The 20,715-nt window shown below is 32.1% G+C and overlaps 2 protein-coding genes across 2 annotated transcripts; both read right to left on the minus strand.

The window, feature by feature from the left end:
- Positions 1-3,038: 3,038 nt before the first annotated feature.
- On the minus strand, positions 3,039-5,042 carry LOC11414122 (transcription factor TCP10). The gene is made up of 2 exons (XM_003607507.4): positions 3,793-5,042; positions 3,039-3,182 (listed from the first exon to the last, which is right to left on the minus strand). The coding sequence occupies exon 1, from the start codon at positions 4,815-4,817 to the stop codon at positions 3,810-3,812; it is 1,008 nt and encodes a 335-aa protein (XP_003607555.1). The 5' UTR covers positions 4,818-5,042; the 3' UTR covers positions 3,039-3,182; positions 3,793-3,809.
- A 5,224-nt stretch (positions 5,043-10,266) lies between these two features.
- LOC11419378 (heat shock cognate 70 kDa protein) lies at positions 10,267-12,684 on the minus strand. Its single transcript, XM_003607508.3, has 2 exons — positions 12,373-12,684; positions 10,267-12,127 (listed from the first exon to the last, which is right to left on the minus strand). The coding sequence occupies exons 1-2, from the start codon at positions 12,590-12,592 to the stop codon at positions 10,491-10,493; spliced, it is 1,857 nt and encodes a 618-aa protein (XP_003607556.1). The 5' UTR covers positions 12,593-12,684; the 3' UTR covers positions 10,267-10,490.
- Positions 12,685-20,715: the final 8,031 nt, after the last annotated feature.

Genomic DNA, 20,715 nt, shown 5'->3' on the forward strand with positions numbered 1-20,715 from the left:
GTGGCTCCTGTGCATCCGGACCTTGTAGTTTTGGGCTTTGGGTTGGGCTCAGTTTTCTTTCACGTTTTTTTGCTTTTTTTGCTATTTGCACTGTTTTTCTTTGCTATTTGAACCAATGTCTTGATTAAAAATCTTGATAAATTTCCTAGAAAATCCATGCTTACTTCTTGACATTTTCTTGATGTTTTACGGTGTTTTTGCACGCTGGAATTGGCAAAATTCTTGTATGATTAATCCATGGCATTTTAATTTTTTCTTGGATTATTTCTTATGATTATTTTGTCAATTCTATCATTGATTTGTGAATACGTGATAAATGCCATTTGACATGTTAATGAGAGGTGCTCATGCCTACAATCTTATGTTTACTTTGCTGTTTTAGATTGATTCATGAAACCTTGATTGTATGAGCAATGTATGCATATTCTAAAAGAGGGTAATAAGATGATAATTCTATCTCAAAATTGGTATGAAGCTAAGCTTGTTTGTTTCTAATGATCCTATGTTTATAGCTTGAGATAAAAGAAACTATTTTCAAACTTGCTATAGCATGAGAATTAGAAGCTACAAATGCCTTGGGTTTCATATCAAAATTTTAGGTTTTATTACCATTTTATTACTATCTTTATGGCATTTTATGCGTTCTTGCCTCTTGCTACTCTTTATGCTTTATTTCACTAACAAGTTTATTTCCATGTTTCATGCATCTCATTTAGCATTCCCTCCACTTTTTTTAGCCTAGCATTTATTTTTTGCAAGTTTTAATTCATTTGGTAATGTAATTTGTTATCATTGGTTTGTAGCTTGGCAAAGGGGCCATAGAATGTATTTAGGCAATTTTTGTAATATGGACTATGGACACTATGACGCACCGACACGCACACACTCACCTTAGATGTATGCATAGGATTGTATGGTTAAATAAGCGTTTAGGTTTTAAACACTTAGAGAAAATCCATCTTTTTTTCAAAAAAAAACAATTGAACTTCACTTCAAAAATTTTCATAATAAATATGAAGTCAACACTTCATTTTTTTTTCTTTTCTTTTTTCTTAAGAAAAATTCAATTCACCTTAATCATTTAGACTTTCTTTTTAATCACTAATCAAACCTCACTTTTTTTGCTAAATCTAATGCCCTTGAGGCCTCTCATCTCTATTCTTCAAAATCTCTTTTCAAACTTAAAATCAACCAATAAAAACAAAAACCATCTTTGAGCAAGAACTACGCCGGTTTTGATCCCGTAAAACGGTACGTAGGCAATGAGTCAAAACTCATCCAAGCCGAAATAAAAATCAAATTCTACTTCTTCTCACCCCCATTCTTAACTAATCACACTTTCTTTTTTACAAATAATCAATAAAATTAAAGCGTAGAAATAAACTTAGGAAAGCGGTTCTTATGGAATACCATAATCGCTCCGGGTGCCTAACACCTTCCCGTAGCGAAAATGACCCCCGAATTCGGAAACTCAAGGGTTTTTCTCCTTTTACCCTTCCCAAGAAAAAAGAGAGATATCAACGGTCGAAAGGTTCAAGTCCAATTAATGGCTTGGCACCCAAAAACCATGATAACATAAGTGATCTCTGAAAAATTCTTCTTTGACGATTGTGTTGAATAATCTGTAACTGATTGGGTTGATTGAAAGCGTACGAATGGGTTGGAGAAGATGAATAAGTGTTAATGAGAATTGATAGAATAAGGAGAGGTTTAAAATGAGGCTTTTAATCTGGACCACTTGTTTTTGATCTAAAGGTTGATAAGTATTCTCACCATTCTTACATAAAAGATCTATTCTCACTAGATATGGTCTCTATGTGTGTGTGTGTGTCTATATATATATATATATATATATATATATATTATCCCTACTCTCTATTTGGAGGGGAGGAGAGAGTTTTAGAAAAAAGGAAGGAGCAAGTGGAAGAAATAGAAAACATTGAGATGAGATGATTTTGAGGGTTAATTTTTTATTCATGATACAAAATCCCCGGCCCTCTCATTTGGGGAACTCAAAATTTATATTAGGGGAGGATTTTGGAGGTATTTTAGAGGATTTATATGAATTTTTCAATTCAATCAATGTTATTATAATATTTTTTTAATTAAAAATATTTTAATGATAAATATTAGTTTATCATGCCTCTTAAAAAGCGTTCTTTCAAAAAATCTGAAAGATTTACCTATTTTTCTATATATTTTCCACCCTTGAAGTCCTACTTTCCCATCCCCTCCAAACAAAGTCTTGGAAAAATGACTGCCGTAAAGGAACATAAAGAGCAGGAGTATTATTGTGTGAGGCGCACAATTATTTTACAAAAGTTTTAAGGAACCTTATAATAAAGAAAAACGGTGAAAGTCACCAAAGCACTACTGCTACAATCCTCTACTTTCCTTTAAAAAGGCTATTTTGTTCCTTAACAACCACTAACCAAATAATTGCATAGCCACCCATAACATTATCAGTCATGGTCTAAATCTAAAGGAAGGACTTGTACAATCATCAATGTGCCATAACATTTCAACCTTGTAGGATAAGCAACTAGAGAGTTGGCATTTAAGTTGAACTTAGGATTAGAAACAATTTTAAGGAAAGAAAACATGAATGCTGCTAATTACGTATTAGTTAGGCAAGCTTATTTGTGGAAGCTAGCATAACCACATTTTCAAAAGGTTAATGTTAACTAACATTATCTAGCCCATTGAGCAGTAACTTGTTTCATATATTTGCCGTCCTATATATACAAATTGACCAGCCCCTTTGAAATTTTATGCAATCCAAGTCACCACAATTAATGTTCCCAGTACCTTTCAATTTCCTATACTACATATAGCTTGACTTTCTATCAGTTTATTATACGCCACAATTAACTTTTCTTTTACTGCTATTTAAATCTAAAATTATGTGTAGTGTACGTAATACTTCAACACACATGTCCTATTATATAGTCACATGTACAAATATAAAGTTTGAATTATATTTGAAAATTATAATAAAATTAGCAATGAGAATCAGAGACAAATCTAACAAACCACTAAACATATTTTATCATAAGTTCACAATGCCAAAATGCAAAGAAATGTCAATCCAATTTTTTAGTAGATAGACGAAATATCAATTTACCATTGAAATTCACACATACAATACAAGTGTTTGAACCTCGTCACGACTTCCGACCGACCTAACCATTACAAATATAATCGTATTAGCATATCCAATCTAATGCAAACCACGGTAACAAAGTTGAAAAATTATATAAAAAATAACCAAAACTGAACATATCAACTTTTTTCGTTGGATTGTAAAATAAAAAACCTTATTCTTTTCTAATATTGGAGAAAAATATTCTAAATCTTACTATATTCTATTTTTTCTGAAGCATGATTCACCATGGACCGACATGGTATAATAACTTATGGTTTTCACTTCACCAGTTATCAAATGAACTGTGTTATTATCAGCATTCATCAAACAGTAAGGACTATAATCCAAGAATTAGATACATTCATACGTATGTATGCAGGTACAATTCAATGAAACCATTTTCAATTTAAAACCAATAAGAAAATAAAAATTGAAAAACAAATTTTATGAATCACAAGAATGTGTCCAATGTCCATTAATCTTGATAGAGAATGATCCATCCATATAATAAGATGCATGAAAGAAATTTAAAAAGGAACAAGGAGTGGGAGAATAATAATTTTGCTGAGTTTTATTCATTTGTTCCATAAAGCTAAAGATATATAAAAGATTACAACTTTATGCTAATATTATCAGTGGAATAATACCTGATAGAAAACTTTGCTCAGTTGTGATTAGGAGAAGAAGAAGGTCTATTAGAAGAAACTCTATGACCCTCTTCTCCACCTTGAACTGTATCAGGAATGCAGAAACCTGCTAATCCATCAGAAACAAACCTGCTTCCAAAGATTGAAGCTTGATGAACTTGTTGAGACCTGTGATGATGAACCTCTGAAGAAGAATCCATAGGAATCTCATTCCATGTTCTAACAGAATGCGAAAAATTTGACTGAAGGGTCTCGTTTGGAGAGTATTCTGAACCGGAACCTTGGCCTAGAAATGACTGTGAGTTTACCATGAATCCAACTTTCTTTATATAATCATTGGTTGTTTCATTGTTCCAATTCTCAATTCTATGATATTGGTTCTCAAAAAAGGTTTGGTTTTGGTTTTGGTTTTCATTTGAAGTTTCATGGTTTTCACATACTTGTTGTGATTGCCATGGAATGAAACCATTGTGATCTTGGAAGGAATGAAGAGAGAGGCCAAGGTTTTCAGAAGGGTAGTTTTGAAAATTGATGGATGAAGAAGTAGAAGATGTAGTTGGAAAAAAAGGTATAGGATCAGTTTCAACATTATGTGGTGAAATGAAAGCTGAATTATGGTTACCTTGATTCTCACTTAATTGTCTTAAAAGATGAAAACTGTAACCATTAGATTCTGATGTTTCTCCAACAACCATTCCACTTGAGTTTGCAACTACATTCTGAACTTCTTCTAGAGGTTTCAGAGTTTGATTTTCGCTGATTGGATGCCATGGAGGAAGCTCCGCGAGCTTGTCAATGGAAGACTTTGCTTTCTTGATGAGCCAATCCACTGCTTTGCTTGGTCTGTCGTAGCCGAGGCGATCTTGAACATCGTAGAATTCGATGGCTGTGTGTGCTGAGAGTCGAACCCTGCGATCGCGAGGACCTTTTGATGTGTAAACCTTGCTGTGACGATCTTTTTTACCGGTGGCTCGAACTATGTGTCCTCCTTCTACTTGAACTATCTCTCCTCCAGTACTCCTCATCCCTAGTTCCCACCTTCTCTATGCTTTCTATGAAAAGTTGTTTCTATTTGGTGGGGTTGGTTTTGGGCTTATTGATGAGGATATTGATAATGAGTGTGTTTTTATTTGGAGAAATGCAAGTCTAACCGGAAAGTGCTTATAAAGAGAGTCACTCCTCACCCTACAACCGGTTTTGTAACGATGAGTTTTAAAACTAATAAAGTTTAAGTGTTGTTGTTATGATTCATGTGCCCTTTGAAGTCCTACTTCTTTTTAGGACAAAAGTTATGTATTTTTTTAAAGGTGTTGACTATGCTACTCATTAATTATAATAGGTGTCGCTCTGGCTTTAAATGGATATCTGCTAGTGGATAATGGAGTTGGTCCCCCCGGATATTAGTCGATTTTTTGGTCGGATACCGAGTTTTTAAAAAAAGTTATAATATGGGACGTAGATTAATTTGTGCTCAACCCACTTGAATTGGTCAGGTGGAGTTGACTTGGGACCTTGGAGTGTACTTCTCATCAAGGTCGCAGTTCGATTCTAGGGTTTGTTTGATTTTTTCTCACAGGTTTATTTTATACTCCAAGTACTTTTATGCTTAATTTTCTTCTTCTAAGGGTTTGTTTGATTGTTTTCTCACAGGTTTTGATTAGGAAGACACACACTACACTTTGCTTTGGTTGTTGTTTCTTGTCTTTGGCTCATTCCTTTCATATGCAGCTGTTGAATTGTGACAATTCCATCACTACTGTTTGCTGGTCCCAAAAAGCCAAAACCTGCCATTGCAATCTTTCAGATTCCTTTTATCCAATAACACCAACACTCACAAAGACACAACATGAATACATATACATACAAACAAAACATAATTACTACTACTCAATGCTTCTTCATGTGACTCATATCTTTTCTGTTATTCTTCTACAGTTCTACATATAGTAAAGCAACAGAGAAGCTAGTAACGTGGAAACTCAGGATTTTAACAAGATTTATGCAGAATTTCAACATGAAACAAATTCATTGTAATAGGCTAGTAGTAATAAGTTAAGAGGTAAAAAACAAAAACTACCAAAATAAAACATTGGACTATATGAAAAGATATCACATGGGTGTGGGAGGGTAAAGGTACCTTGGCTTGATCGTGGATGCTTCTGCAAAAGTATGCCAGAGTCTAGTCAGAGAAAAGATGAAAGATTTTTTGATTGTTTTAGCCCCACAAACGCATACATATATATTTGATACCTTGCCTCTTGCAATTATATGTTTTTAGTTTAACTCCAATCCTGTCTACAAACATATTCATAGTACATAAATAGATATAGAGATGGGATAAGATATGTGATTTCTATATGTGATTTATAAAGAATATATATGTGATTTCTATACTAATCCAACTCTTTTACTTATTCATAACTATAAAAAGTCAAATTTTATTAAATTTTATCAACCATAATACTAAAAAGCTTTATTTATGGTTTTCTTTGATTTATTAAAATAGCTTCTTGTTTTTTTTTTTATATATATATATATTAGGTTCACTAAATGTGTTTCCTGCACATAACCATCCATTACAAGTCCAAATGCATATTATTATTAACAGTTTCTTGAGCTACAAGTCAAACGTGCATGACTTTAGAGTTTAGAGTTCTTAAGTTATGAGCTTTTGAAAAGTAAAGATTTTGTTGGTATAGATAATATCTATTAATTAATTCTTGTAAGCTATCTTCAATTTTATGCATAGTCTCACATTTCTCTTAAATTATACTGTGTGTTATAATCTCCTAGAAGCTTGTTAGGAGCCTTTTCTGCTTAATTTGTGCTTCACTAGTTTGTATGTAACTTATAGTTGGGATTAGCTATACTGTATGGTGTTATTGATTCCATCAAAAATCAAATTTTCATCGTAAATATAGAAATAATCAAGCTTATTTTATATTTTTAAGTTTTTAATAATTTTCCCAACCCGTTTTTTTAATTCACTTTTAGCACTAGAATTTTTGTTAATATTCTTCACATGATAAAATTACATCACTGTCTGCTGCTGAAGGTAATGCGTGATCAGCTATGGACCAAGTTTTAGGTAATTAATACCAACAACAAAGGTAGCTGGTTACTTTTTTTTTTCTTTGATAAAAGGTAGCTGGTTACTATTAATTGGCTTTTTTGACAAAAATTCATTAAGTTACATTTTTCTCGTTTGAGTATTTTTTTTCCCTTTGTTAACTGCTCTTCTTTTTACAAGTTCACTTCAATTCAATAGATATAGAACTTGTTTGGATTAACTGCTTAAGTTGCAGCTTATAATACAAGTATAAACTATTTTTATAATAAAAGATAAAATAAAGTTAAATTATTTGTGTAAGTTACATGCTGTTTCATATGCTCTCTTGAAGTGCTTAAGAAAATAAGTTGATAATAAACATATCATAAATTATTTTCATAAGTTCTTCTAAACTGTTGTTCTCTCAAACAGTCTTACAAATGCTTATGTCAGTGGATAAATTCAAATAAAACAATCAAAACAAGTGGATAATTTCCAAAATACAACTTATAAAAAACTCAATTATATATATGTAAACCAAGGTTATTAAAAACTCAATTATATAGGTCCTAATTATAAGTAGTTAGCTGGCCTCATGTTTTACTTGTTAATTTAATTCCTTCTACTAATTTATCTTTTTAATTAGATCAATTCATTGTAACATTAGATTTTGTAGAAAGTCTAATGTTTATATAGGTTTAATCTGATTTTCTTTATGGGCTATGACTTTCTCTTTAGTTTTGTAACCTTAGATTTTTATTTTTTGGGTTCTACCTCAAAAAATGCAAGTTATATCACCTATTATGTTGGGGTTTGCATAGCTCAAATAGTTTAGTTGAAGGTGTTAGATTCAAACTCAAATGAATGAAAGAAAAACTAATCTTTTTTTATCATAGAGTTTAGTGACTAGAATACACCTTAAATATGAATAAGTGAGGAATTTGAGGTTTGAACCTCGACCCATACTTATTACTCCCTCCGTCCCTAATTATAAGACCCTTTTGAGAATTTTTTTTGTTTATAAGACCCCTTTGTTATTTCCAACTACATTAATTATTTCTTTACATACATGCCCCTATTTATTATACATCTTTTTCTTCAATCAACAATAAATAACATGTTGAAAACATAAACTAACCTTCTTTCTTAAAGGATAAAATTGTAAAAACAATAGTGATTACAAACAACTTTAATACAAATATCCACTATCTTAATTCCCGTGATTTTGGCAAAAGGGTCTTATATATAGGGACGGAATATTATTCCTATAATCTGAGTTCACTAGAACCTTCAACTTAAAAAAATCACATCTCACGCTTTTAAATAAACCTTAAATGCTCATTAATATTGACACAAGACCAATTTGGCATTAACACTATATATGTCGGCCATAGGTTTTGACTCAAAAAAGGTGAAAGGTATGGTTTAATGGTTACTTCTAGTTCCACATATTGAACAATAATCTTTCACAATATCTTTACGGCTAATTTTCTGTTTACTCCTCTTGCATTTTCGGTTTGCCTGTATGGAATCTAGTCCGCCAAGATTTTTTTTCTTCTTGAAAATTCGATATCACTAATTTAAACGACCGATTTCTTTGTCTATTAGCGGGAGATTCAATTGAAGACTGGACAAAGTTTTATATGAACTGACCCCTACAATAATTATTAGCATTTAGAGGATTGAACTTAAGACTTAGAGACGATCACACTTCTAGGTTCATGCCTTCACCACCATGCCACCTAGTTCATCAAGGTTGAAGAACTAATGTTACAATCTCCTTACAGCCATATACACAATTTTCGTAAAATAAATTACTAAATGAAGAAATTTCAGTTTATTAATAAAAAAAATCTCATTTTACTCTTTTTATTAATAGAAAAGGGAAATTTTACTATATTAATTTACTCTACACCATTATACTATTTCTAAAAAATTTAACTACTTTTATTTCCAAGTCATTTCAAAAGTTTTGCTTAAATTAAGATTTTAGTTACTTCGTTAAACTTCAGAAAGAGTCTTAATTTACAGTCCTTTTTTTGAATGCTTGTATAGATAATGTGTTAGTGTTATCATTGTTTTTGACTATTATAATGTTATTTGTTATTTACTGCTGCAGTTCATGTGTTTGGATATTAGCAACGGATTTTAATTAATATATAGAATAACTTTAGGGATCTGCTTAAGTCATTTTCAAGGAAATGAAGGCAAGTTGTAGTTTATGATGAGGTTCTTGAAAACTACATGACATGAGAGAGAGTCTTCGTTGGCTGCTGAGAGTGGCATGCATGCAGTTAAAGACAAAAGTACATAACAATGGTGCACTCCTGGAAAACGACTGCATGTATGTGTTACATTACATAAAGATAGAGCACTTGCTAAGACTGAATGAATGAGCCTCACACCATGTCCATGATAGATAGTGTGTAATTCTATGTTGGCATGAATATGCATGTGAGAGAGTTTTGATGTTATGCATGTGTGAGATTGTATGGTTAAAAAGAGGAGTTTTTGAATCAAGTGAAAAAAGCAATGCTTCTGATGAGCATTTCAATTCAGATGTATATAAACCAACATATATATGAAGATTTAAGCCAAAGGATAAATTGACCAATCCCTTTACAATGCTTAAACATGTTTGAAGCTACTTATTTCGAAAGGAGAAGAGAATTACAATGCAAAATTTCTGATTTTGGGTTGGCGAAAGATGAACCAGGTGATTGTAATAATGGTGGATTTTATTGAGTAGTAATGTAGCAGTTAAGAGCTTCTTTGCTGCTGTGGTCAACATGCCTTGACTTCAGAGTGCAAGAATACATCCCACAACTACAACAGCATGTTGCATAGATTTGGAGCTAAGTTTTGGAACCAAACTGCCAACAACTCTCCAACACATGTATGGTCAAAATGATTTTGGCACAACATTTAAATACATTAAAATATATCATTTAATTATTTAAAAAATACACATAATCGAATTCTTTTCCCTCTACCTTTTTTCAAATATGTGAGTGTGTTCAAATATTGTGTCCAAATGGTTGTGACCATCTATGACTTCCTTTATTTACATAGGCACTAGTCAATAAGTCCTTGCTATTCAACTATTATATTTTTATGAAATGGATTGTTCTGCCAACAAATGAATAGTTCATCTCATTGAATTTCAATATAGTAGATATGTATTGATCTCATATTATTTGTCATATCATAACTAAAACTTTACCTTCTATATTTCTCATAATATATATTTCCATACAATTGTTGAGACAGTGATCACTCAAACCCTTCTCACCAAGACAACCAAAACTACAACTTGATAATTAGTTTTGAACTATATTTTAGAGACGAAATTAACATTACTTTTCTCTAATCAAAGAAACTTGTATACCAATCAAATAAAATCAAAATTAACTGAAATGGTAACATGAGCGCCCAAGTCATGGTTACAATCTTTTAGCACAAGGTTGGCATAATAATGTTGGTTTACAAGTCAGGAACAGTCACAATCTTAGATAACATGGTCACAGCAAATTTTGTCCAACCTTCAAAACTAATAGAAAATATATAATAAATCATCATCATAAAGGTTTCCATTCACGACGTACAAAAGCAAGACAACACTTATCAACCTAACTGCTGAAAAAGAAAACTATTCAGTCTTTACTTCAAGGTCTTTCAACATATTTTCAAGCTTCTTCATATGATCTTCGAGAACATGAATTTCATTCCGCTGATTATTCTTATCAAGCAAATTTGTAGCCACTGCAATTGCATCAGTGATCTTTTTGAGTTTTTGAGATGATAGCTTTAAATTTACGTCCTTAATCTTTAGACCATTCCTCAACTTGTAAATGCAGCAATCTAATGCATTCATTACCATAGACTTCCTTAGGAATTTCTCATCTTCAGCACGGTACTCTCTAGCTTCTTGAATCATTTTGTTAATTTCTTCTCTGGATAACCTTTCTTTGTCGTTGGTTATCGTGATCTCATTCATATTGCCAGTGGATTTTTCCATAGCAGAAACATTCAGTATACCATTTTCGTTGATAGTGAAGCATACATCCAAAGGTTGGCCACGAGGAGTATCTGGAAGACAAGAAAGAATAAAAGAACCTAGCAGATTGTTGTCCGCGACTCTTGCTCTCTCACCCTCATAAACATTAATAGAGACACGGCAATGGTTATCGCTAGCAGTACCATATCCTTTTGTCATCTTCACAGGTAGAGAAGTATTCCTAGGAATTACCACATCCATGGTGTCTTGATTCACTGAAATACCAAGTGACAAAGGGGTGACATCTCGCAGCACCAACTTTGGGGCATTCTTAATGCCTTCACTCAATAGAGCAGCCTGGACAGCTGCCCCGTGAGCAACTGCCTCATCAGGATTGATGCTCTTGCACAAATCCTTCCCATTGAAGAAATTACGCAATAGTTCCTGCACTTTGGGAATCCTAGAAGAACCACCGACAAGAACAATATCATCTACACTACTCTTGTCTACCTTTGAATCAGTAAGACAACTCTCAACAGTCTGTATACACTCATTAAAAAGGTCCATATTGATTTCCTCAAACTTGACACGAGTGATTGATGAAGAAAAGTCAATGTCTTGAAATAAATTATCTATCTCAACAAATGTGAGAAACTTGAAGGAGAGTGTCCTTTTTGCCTTTTCACATGCAGTTCTCAACTGTCTCAAAGCTCTTGGATTCCCGGTAATGTCCACGTTGTTCTTCGTCTTAAATTCCTCTACAAAGTAATTCAACATTCTGTTATCAAAGTCCTCTCCCCCGATGTGAGTGTTTCCAGCAGTTGCTTTAACTTCAAACACATCATCTCTAATGGTGAGAAGAGACACATCAAAAGTCCCACCACCAAGATCAAAGACAAAAATATTCCTCTCAGCATCACACCTACCTCTCTTCTCAAGTCCATATGCAATAGCTGCTGCAGTGGGCTCATTAATTATTCTCATAACATTAAGACCAGCAATGGCACCAGCATCCATAGTGGCTTTTCGCTGTGCATCATTGAAATAAGCAGGCACAGTGATAACTGCATTTTTAACTGGGGATTCCAAATACATCTCTGCAATCTCTCTCATATTTGTGAGGACTATTGATGAAATTTCCTCGGCACAGAGGAGTTTCTCCTGGCCCTTGAACTTAAGGGAAATCATGGGTTTGTCATTAACACCAGAAACAACCTTGAATGGCCACAACAAAATATCTTTTTGAACAACAGGGTCGCTAAATTTCCTACCAATTAACCTTTTAGCATCTGAAAAAAATGTAATATTAATAGTAAATTCTGTCTTGCTAACATAACCATAATCATGAATATAAATAAATGCGTGCGATGGTAATCTAAGTTAGGACGTTTGGTTGTCTAATGTAACTTTAGTTGAAGCCGCAACAACAGCCGCATTTGACTGTGATTTTCCGCAATATAAAGAATCACAAAGCAACCACAATTAATAGCTTATTGACAATTTAAAAGCTTGGAGAATAGCAATAGAAATTTACCAAAGACAGTGTTTTGAGGGTTGATAGCAGCCTGGTCCTTAGCAGCAGCACCGACCAACCTTTGACCATCAGTGAAAGCAACAAAAGAAGGTGTGATTTTGCTGCCTTCATCGTTGTGGATAATTTCAACTCTGTTTTTCTCCTCCAGCCAAACAGCCACACACGAGTACGTTGTTCCAAGGTCTATCCCCACGGCATGTCCTTCACATTTGTTCGCCATGCGATCTTTCAAAGGTCAAGCTCTGTTTTCACCTCACACACTCAGGAGGAACTCTTGCTTCAATAGGAAAATATACTCCTTTTTCTTTTGGTAGATACTCCCTCCGTCCTAATTTATAAGCAAAAAAAACTAATTCACACTTATTAAGAAAACTAACACTTAGTGATTTGAGGTATAATTTTTTGTGTTCTCCTTGGAATAAGTTTCATGGAAAGATGTAAAAATAATTCTCATTGGTTAAAAATTATGGAGAAAATAAAAAGGAGAACAAATTGAATGCAATTTGCATTTAATTTTACATTGGAAAAGATAATTTCTTTGAAAAAACATAATAATAACATAAAAGTTGGTCTTTTTTGCTTATATTTTGAGACAAATAATATGAGATTTTTTTGCTTATATTTTAGGACGGAGGGAGTAACTCCTTTATTTGTACAAGGAAAATGCTCCTTTTATCTTCACCTAACGTTTGAAGTGATGAAACGTTTGTAGTTTTCAAAAACTTGAGTCCTCATCAAGCGTCCCTCCGTATGCGGGCGGGATTTTTAATTTTGTTTGAACGTTTTATCTTCCAATACAGCTGCATGTACACTTTTGAAAGAAAAAAAAAATATTAATATTTTCACTTTTCTCAGAGAAGAGTAATTGTTAATTTTGTAAAAAAAAAACTAGTTTTTTTTTTTTTTTTAAGAAAAAATAAAGCTATTTGTTTATTCATTTTAAAATTGTAATAAAACTTTATAGAAATATTACAGATTGAATCAAACTTTATTTTTTCATTTTAAAATTGTAAGATAAAACTAGTTTTTTTTTTTACAAAATTAACAATTACTCTTCTCTGGGAAAAGTGAAAATATTAATATTTTTTTTTTCTTTCAAAAGTGTACATGCAGCTGTATTGGAAGATAAAACGTTCAAACAAAATTAAAAATCCCGCCCGCATACGGAGGGACGCTTGATGAGGACTCAAGTTTTTGAAAACTACAAACGTTTCATCACTTCAAACGTTACGTGAAGATAAAAGGAGCATTTTCCTTGTACAAATAAAGGAGTTACTCCCTCCGTCCTAAAATATAAGCAAAAAAATCTCATATTATTTGTCTCAAAATATAAGCAAAAAAGACCAACTTTTATGTTATTATTATGTTTTTTCAAAGAAATTATCTTTTCCAATGTAAAATTAAATGCAAATTGCATTCAATTTGTTCTCCTTTTTATTTTCTCCATAATTTTTAACCAATGAGAATTATTTTTACATCTTTCCATGAAACTTATTTCAAGGAGAACACAAAAAATTATACCTCAAATCACTAATTGTTAGTTTTCTTAATAAGTGTGAATTAGTGTTTTTTTGCTTATAAATTAGGACGGAGGGAGTACAAGGAAGTGGTTAATGAGTTTCACAAGAGAATATATTGTTCAGGAGAACCTGGATTCGATTCATAGCGGAACGATTCTTGATCAAACTTTACTTACCTACTGGATGAAATCCATATTACCAAAGCCCCTTTCCTCAGTGAACGAGATGGTTGACAAAAAAAAAAAATCACCCTTTGAGTTGGTTCATACCTAACATTTTACTAACAACATCACCCAAAAGAAAGTATCACCTAAGAAGATGGCGCGAGGGTTGAGATCTGATGCATAAAGGGAGGATGTTTTCGTTCGTCCTTCTCCACTTTAGCATTTAGGTCATAAAATCTATATGATCGGCTACTTGTATCATACACGATAAATACTCATTCATATACTCTACTAGTGAGTTTATATCCGTTGGTGTTTGAAATTTGAACGTAGACCAAACAAACCCAAGTTTGAATTGTCTTTTCTTCAAAACTTTATAGAGTAATGATATTTGAACAACTATTTGATATAACTTTTATGACAATTTCTTTTTTCTCTCTTTTTATTGGTTAAAAACAATGGAGAGAGAAAAAGGAAGAGAGATAATAAGAGTATAATGTGAGTATGAGAGAGAAAGTTGTCACAAATTGGCTGTACAAATATCATTTCTCAACTTTATAAGGATACATTTTGTTCTTAGACTTGGATACTCTATTTAACATGAATTTCAATTTCTGGTATAAAAAGGTGAACATGCCAAACGTATCACTTTTATTTTTCAAAACTATAGTCGTTGATAAATATGATAAAATATCTTTAATCATATCTCGTCAATGCGACATCAAGTTCACATATATCAAAATTTATTAAGTCTAGAGCTTCAACTTCAAATTCTCTAAACGGTGATTTATATTAACTTTTGCTTCTTTTAGCATGACATAAAAAATCATTTACATATAACTTTGGTTTTAAACCGAAGTTACTCAAATTTAAAATTAAACGCTTATTTATATGGTAGATTTTGACATACCAAATATTAAAATCACGCAACTTGTAAAACATAATGAAAATTGCAATTGTGAACATACCATAAAGGATATAGTCTTTTCCAATGAAAATACCATTATAATAATTGTACACAACTCTTTTTTGAAGTCTGAGCGAACCCAGTCACAACTTTTTTTTTTAAGTCTGAGCGAACTCAGTCTTAATTAATAGAAATATGAAATGTAGACTCTTTCTTGTCTTTGAAACATGCATCACATTAATAGAAAAAATGAGTAAATAGGCAATTACCTCTATAAAATTGTAAGTTTCGTCAATTACCCTCATAAAATTGCAGAACGTTAATCAATTTACCCCCTCTGTCAAATTCTTCTGTTAGTCAACATGACGTTTTTGCAAATACCCCCCCCCCCCCCCCCCCCCCTGAAGTTTTGCACTTAAGTGCAAAATGCCCCCTCAACTTGAAATTTTATATATATATTTTTTCTTATCCTTGACTCCAAATATTTTAAAAGTAAACAATTAATAGTTAACTTTAATACTTTAAACTCTACAATATTACAATTAACATTTGAATCATTAGTAGTGTTTTGTTGAAATAGAAGTATGTGTGTTTTGTTTTGTTTTGTGGAATACGTGTAATTTTAGGATTAAGATTGAATACCAGGTTGTTATCTTCGGCTGCGGTTATGGTGCATAAGGAAATCCTTATGCACCTTGCATAAATCCATAAATGGTCTCTGTGAGTTGTACTTCAAAACCATTAGATATACTTATTAGTTTCCAGCACCCTGCATAAATCCCAGCCCATTAACCGGTAGCCCAACATAATTGCTTCCACACCCCCAAGCGAAACCAAACGAAACAAAACGAAACAACACTACAACCGCGGAAATCATCATTTTAGTTCAATGATGATTTTAGAGTTTTGATCTGGTTCAATGACAGTCACAAATGTCCTTATTATAGTATGTTTTGTACAAAATTATGCCAAAATCATTTTACTGTGGAAATGATTTATGTGAGTTGTATTCCAAAACCATTTATGAATTTATACAGGATGCATAAGGATTTCCTTATATATCATAACCGCACCCTTTCTCTTCATACATTGTGCAATTGTCTTTTAGCTATAGCAAAATCCTTTTTTTTAATACAGACACGCATGTGGGGATATCAAATTTGCAAATATACCTATTAAACTTAAAAGAAATTAATCAATACAATTGCGTACATAAAATATCTGATTCAATCAAAAAAATATTTAATGAGACAACTATTAAATACCGATCCGTTTTAAAATAAGTGTCATTTAAGATTTTACACACATATTAGGAAATGAATTAATTAAAAAAAAATGTTATTTTACTAAATTATCCTAATCAACTATTGATTTGTTTTTCATTAAAGAAAAAAATAATACTTTGAAAGTAGTCTTTATAATATTAATTGAAGAGTACAATTGTCCACGTGAGCTTAACTCAGTTGGTATGGACAATGCATAAAATATATAAGGTTCGGGATTCAAACCCCCGCCACCACAAAATAAAATAAAATAAAATTGAAGAGTACAATTGAAAAGAAAAAGTTATTATTGCACTGAAAATGACATTTATTTTAAAACATATTTTTCGTTAAAACGACACTCATTTTAAAACGGAGGGAGTAAATAGTTTTTTATCCATAGTTCACTTGAAAAATGTTCTCTAAGAGAAACTCAAAATGGTGTTAAAAAGGAGTGGGGGAAATTTACAAAGAGCCAAAAAAAAAGGGCGGTGAAGGATGTCTACTTTTGGTTTTGGACAAAAATTTAATCTGAAAAAATGAAATTGGTATCACTCCGCGCCGCGCTCGAAACCGAAACTTTCATTTTTGCTTGTTGCCACCACCATTCACAAAGCGCCTTCAATTAAATCTCATTTTCGCATAAACCAAAATTCTCAAAATTTTCAACTCTCCCTCCAATTTCAAATTCTACAAATATAAATACACCATAACCTTATACCCCAAAATACAACATTTTAATTTTGTTTCATTCAATTTTATTTCTTAGCAATGGAATCAACCACATCAACCTCAACCATATCTAACCATAGCAACAAAGAAAATGTCCCACCAGTTTGTAAGAGCAAGATCTCAATTCCTCAATTAGCTTCTCAATCTTTCAAGAACAAGAACAAGAAAAATGGAATCGATAGAAAGCTTAAAAGGGTTCCTCTTGCTGATATCACTAATCTCATCAACAATTCTGTTTCAAATTCAGCTACCTTTACTCTTTCTCATCAACCACACACTGGAGTCTCTTCTTTTATTTCTTCGAATTCATTGTTGATTTCTCGGAAGAGGACGCTTAAACCTTTGGTTTCTGGTTCTAAATCATTGAGGATGGGATTCAGATAGCTATAGTTATTTCGTTGACATTAGATGTCGATGCCTAATGTTCATCATTGTATCGATGAAATTGGGTTTGATTTTGTTTTAATTTTCTTATCTTATGTAGTTTGAGGAAATTAAAGGTACAAATACAATTACAATGTTCAGATTCAGAATTTACAATTCCATAATTTGATGGACTAATATTGTTCTGAATTAGGTTGTTTTCGAGGAAAATATATTATTAATTACGAATACAGGCAAATATCACGTTGTTATGTAGATCTGAAATGTGCATATGACAGAATATATTCCATATAAGAAGATACATACTATGGTATCTAGTTGGGTGGTATTTTGGCCTATTGATAAGTGAAATGATTTTAGGAATGGTTACGTTTATATGATTATAATTTAGATTGGTGGATCTGAACCTTATTGTTAAGGGTGGGAAAAATAGCCTCTAAAAAATGTAGAACCTGTATATAAGCACTCAAGTATGGACCAAAGAATCAAAGAATGGGTCTTTTGTACATGTTTCACATCTCATTATGTATTGATTTGCAACACACCCGCTTGCCCCATGCCCATAGTTGGTGAATTGCAACTTCAAAAATGAAATGACGAATATTATAGTAACAACTTTTATATTTAAACATTTCTAAATTGTATATACTAATTTAATATCTTATCTTCTCTTAGCTTTCTTTTCTTATCACATAAAAAATATATTGCATCCATCACATCACTTTCTCACTTAAAATGTTAAAAGAATTTTGAGTGTCTATCAATCTTTATTCTAAAACCCACGTATTAAGAACCGAGTGGAGAAGTGAGCTCTACTCTAACCTCTAAATGTTCCTATGCCATCTAGGGTATAGGAAACTTATTCCTTTTAGTCCTTTTGGATTCGCCTGCCTTGAAGACTAGGAATTAGGTCTTTGCTGATGATAGGAATGATTCAAAGCAAAGTAAACGGTCCCTTCTCTTGCAACCATTGGTACAATAAGCGATGTTCAAAGAGAGAATTTTCTTTGTTGTTGCTTGATCTTCTTACTAGGTTATGCTTCTTCATTGTTCTATCTTGTTATTGCAATAATTTGTATGTCTCGTCCGTGAACAAGAGTTCTTCAAAAATATCATGCCATTGCCATGGCACGAGTTGAAAAAGTCGTCTTGCTTAACAACATGCAAGTTAGATCAATCTAGTCGGGTCTCCTTTCATGGGAATTTGTAACACGGAATTGTTGCAACCGACTCCGTTCAAGAAAACAACTCTGTCCATTCCATATTTTTAAAAGATTTTTGGAAGTATATTTCTCGAATATATTTTTGTTCGAAATATACATTAAGAGACACACAACTATGATTTTTTTTTCCTTCCAAATTTGTTCATTGGAAGTGATTAAGAAGTTTGTGAAGTTTCAGATCAATTTCTTGTATTTAAGAAACACAAAATTACACACATTAATGTATCTAAGTCATCCATTGAGATCGATTCATATTACACCTTCCATTAAATAATCCAAAAGTTTATGTATCTAAATCTTCCTTTCCAATTGGCGATATGGTTTGCAACACTTTCAATGGTGTTTACTTATATGTCAGCCGTTTACGCGATCACTAGGAATCTGTATAACTGATACAATGGATGGGTCATGTTTTCTGCGTTTGCTCCTTTGCTTCTAAGAGTTTTGCATAAAATTTTCTGGGAAAGGAGTTGTTGTTCTAGTAAGAATAGCAGGGCCAGGGACTCAAGTCCTCTATAATTGTTTTATGGTGCAACAGCCCTAATGGTTCTTATCCGTAGAAAATTATTTTGTGGCAGTATGTGATGTGTGTAAAATTAAGATCTAGGTAAGATATGTATATTTAGGATTCGAACAAGTTGAAAGCTTTCAACAAGTGTATACTTTGAATTACTATGATGTAGGTATCTAATATGTCCATCTTGCTTATTGCTTACTTTCATATGTGTGTGGGTCAATGCAATTTTTTTTCTCAACAAGACAATCTCTATGGTTATTTTTGTTTCTCTACATTCATTTGATGAGTTATGTAGATTCTTTTCCTTCGAGATTTGGTGAGGTATTTAAAGGCATAATAATGTGATGGTTGCTCAATTGAATTACGACAGCATCGATTGAGCAATTTAAGAACCATCTAAGAGTGAATATGCATTTTGGTCCTCAAATTTGTATGCACGTGTTAATTTCATCCCTTACTTTTTTGAAATAGAAAATACATCATGAAACTTATAAATGTCAATTAATTTAGTCTCTCCGTCAAATCTCGCTGTTAACGGTGTTGATAGGAGTTCCAAGTCAACTTCCACGTGTACAAAGACGAATTTGAATATGTGATAAAAAGAATCGATTTTTTTTTTTGGGATTTTTTTTAAATGAAAATGCTTACAAATTGTTACTCTATCAAATCAATCCATAAATTATTCCATAAAAATTAAGTTGGTCTCTGAATTACGTCACTCAATATTAAATCGATCCCTGAATTATTTATCAAATCTATCAATTTGATCCATGATACTGTCAAATAAATGTTAAAAACTAAAAGAACGTGAAAATGCCCCAAGGAACAAGTTAGGAATAACAGTTAAACATTATTGTTTCAGCACCTCCTAATAAATATTACCTCTGTCCCTAATTATAAGACCCTTTCGTATTTTTTCATTGTCTCTTTTTATAAGATCATTTTTAAATTTCAATGTATATTATTTATTTCTTTACCACTATAACCCTATTTATGTTGCATATTTTTTGCAATATATAATTATTAATACTCTATAAAAACATCCACTAATTCTCTTTTATAAAGGATAAACATATAAAACAATAACAATTGTCAACAAAATTAATTCAATAATCAACTTTCTTAATTTTCGTTTTTTTTCTCAAAAGAACCCTTAACTAGGGACTGATATAGTACCAGTTAAACTTATTGTTTAATCCTTGTCTGAGTAGCACACACTTTGAAAAGAGACTATATGTAGTTAGAATCAATTTTGACATAAAACCCGATAATATGTAGTTTAATCCTCTACAACTTATTGTTTAATCCTTTATGCGTTAATGTTAAACTAATTTAAACTAACAATTCATTTAATAAAACCCGATAAAGTACACTTTGTTCGAACTTTTTGGTATAATTAAGATATATTTTATGCGAAAATGAAATACTAATATCTCATATTACATCACGGTAGACAACAAAGTTGATCTCTTCCTTCAAAAAAAAAAAAAAACAAAGTTGATCTCTTCAATAATTTTAAAGCTGTTACGTTTTTAGAGCTAAGATCGAACCTAAAATCTCTATTTAAGATGAAAGAAATCTAAACCATCCCATCAAAAGATGAGTACTGCAAGTTAGAATCCTTGCTAACACAT

This window comes from Medicago truncatula, chromosome 4, assembly GCF_003473485.1.
Source record: "Medicago truncatula cultivar Jemalong A17 chromosome 4, MtrunA17r5.0-ANR, whole genome shotgun sequence".
NCBI classification, from domain to species: domain Eukaryota; kingdom Viridiplantae; phylum Streptophyta; class Magnoliopsida; order Fabales; family Fabaceae; genus Medicago; species Medicago truncatula.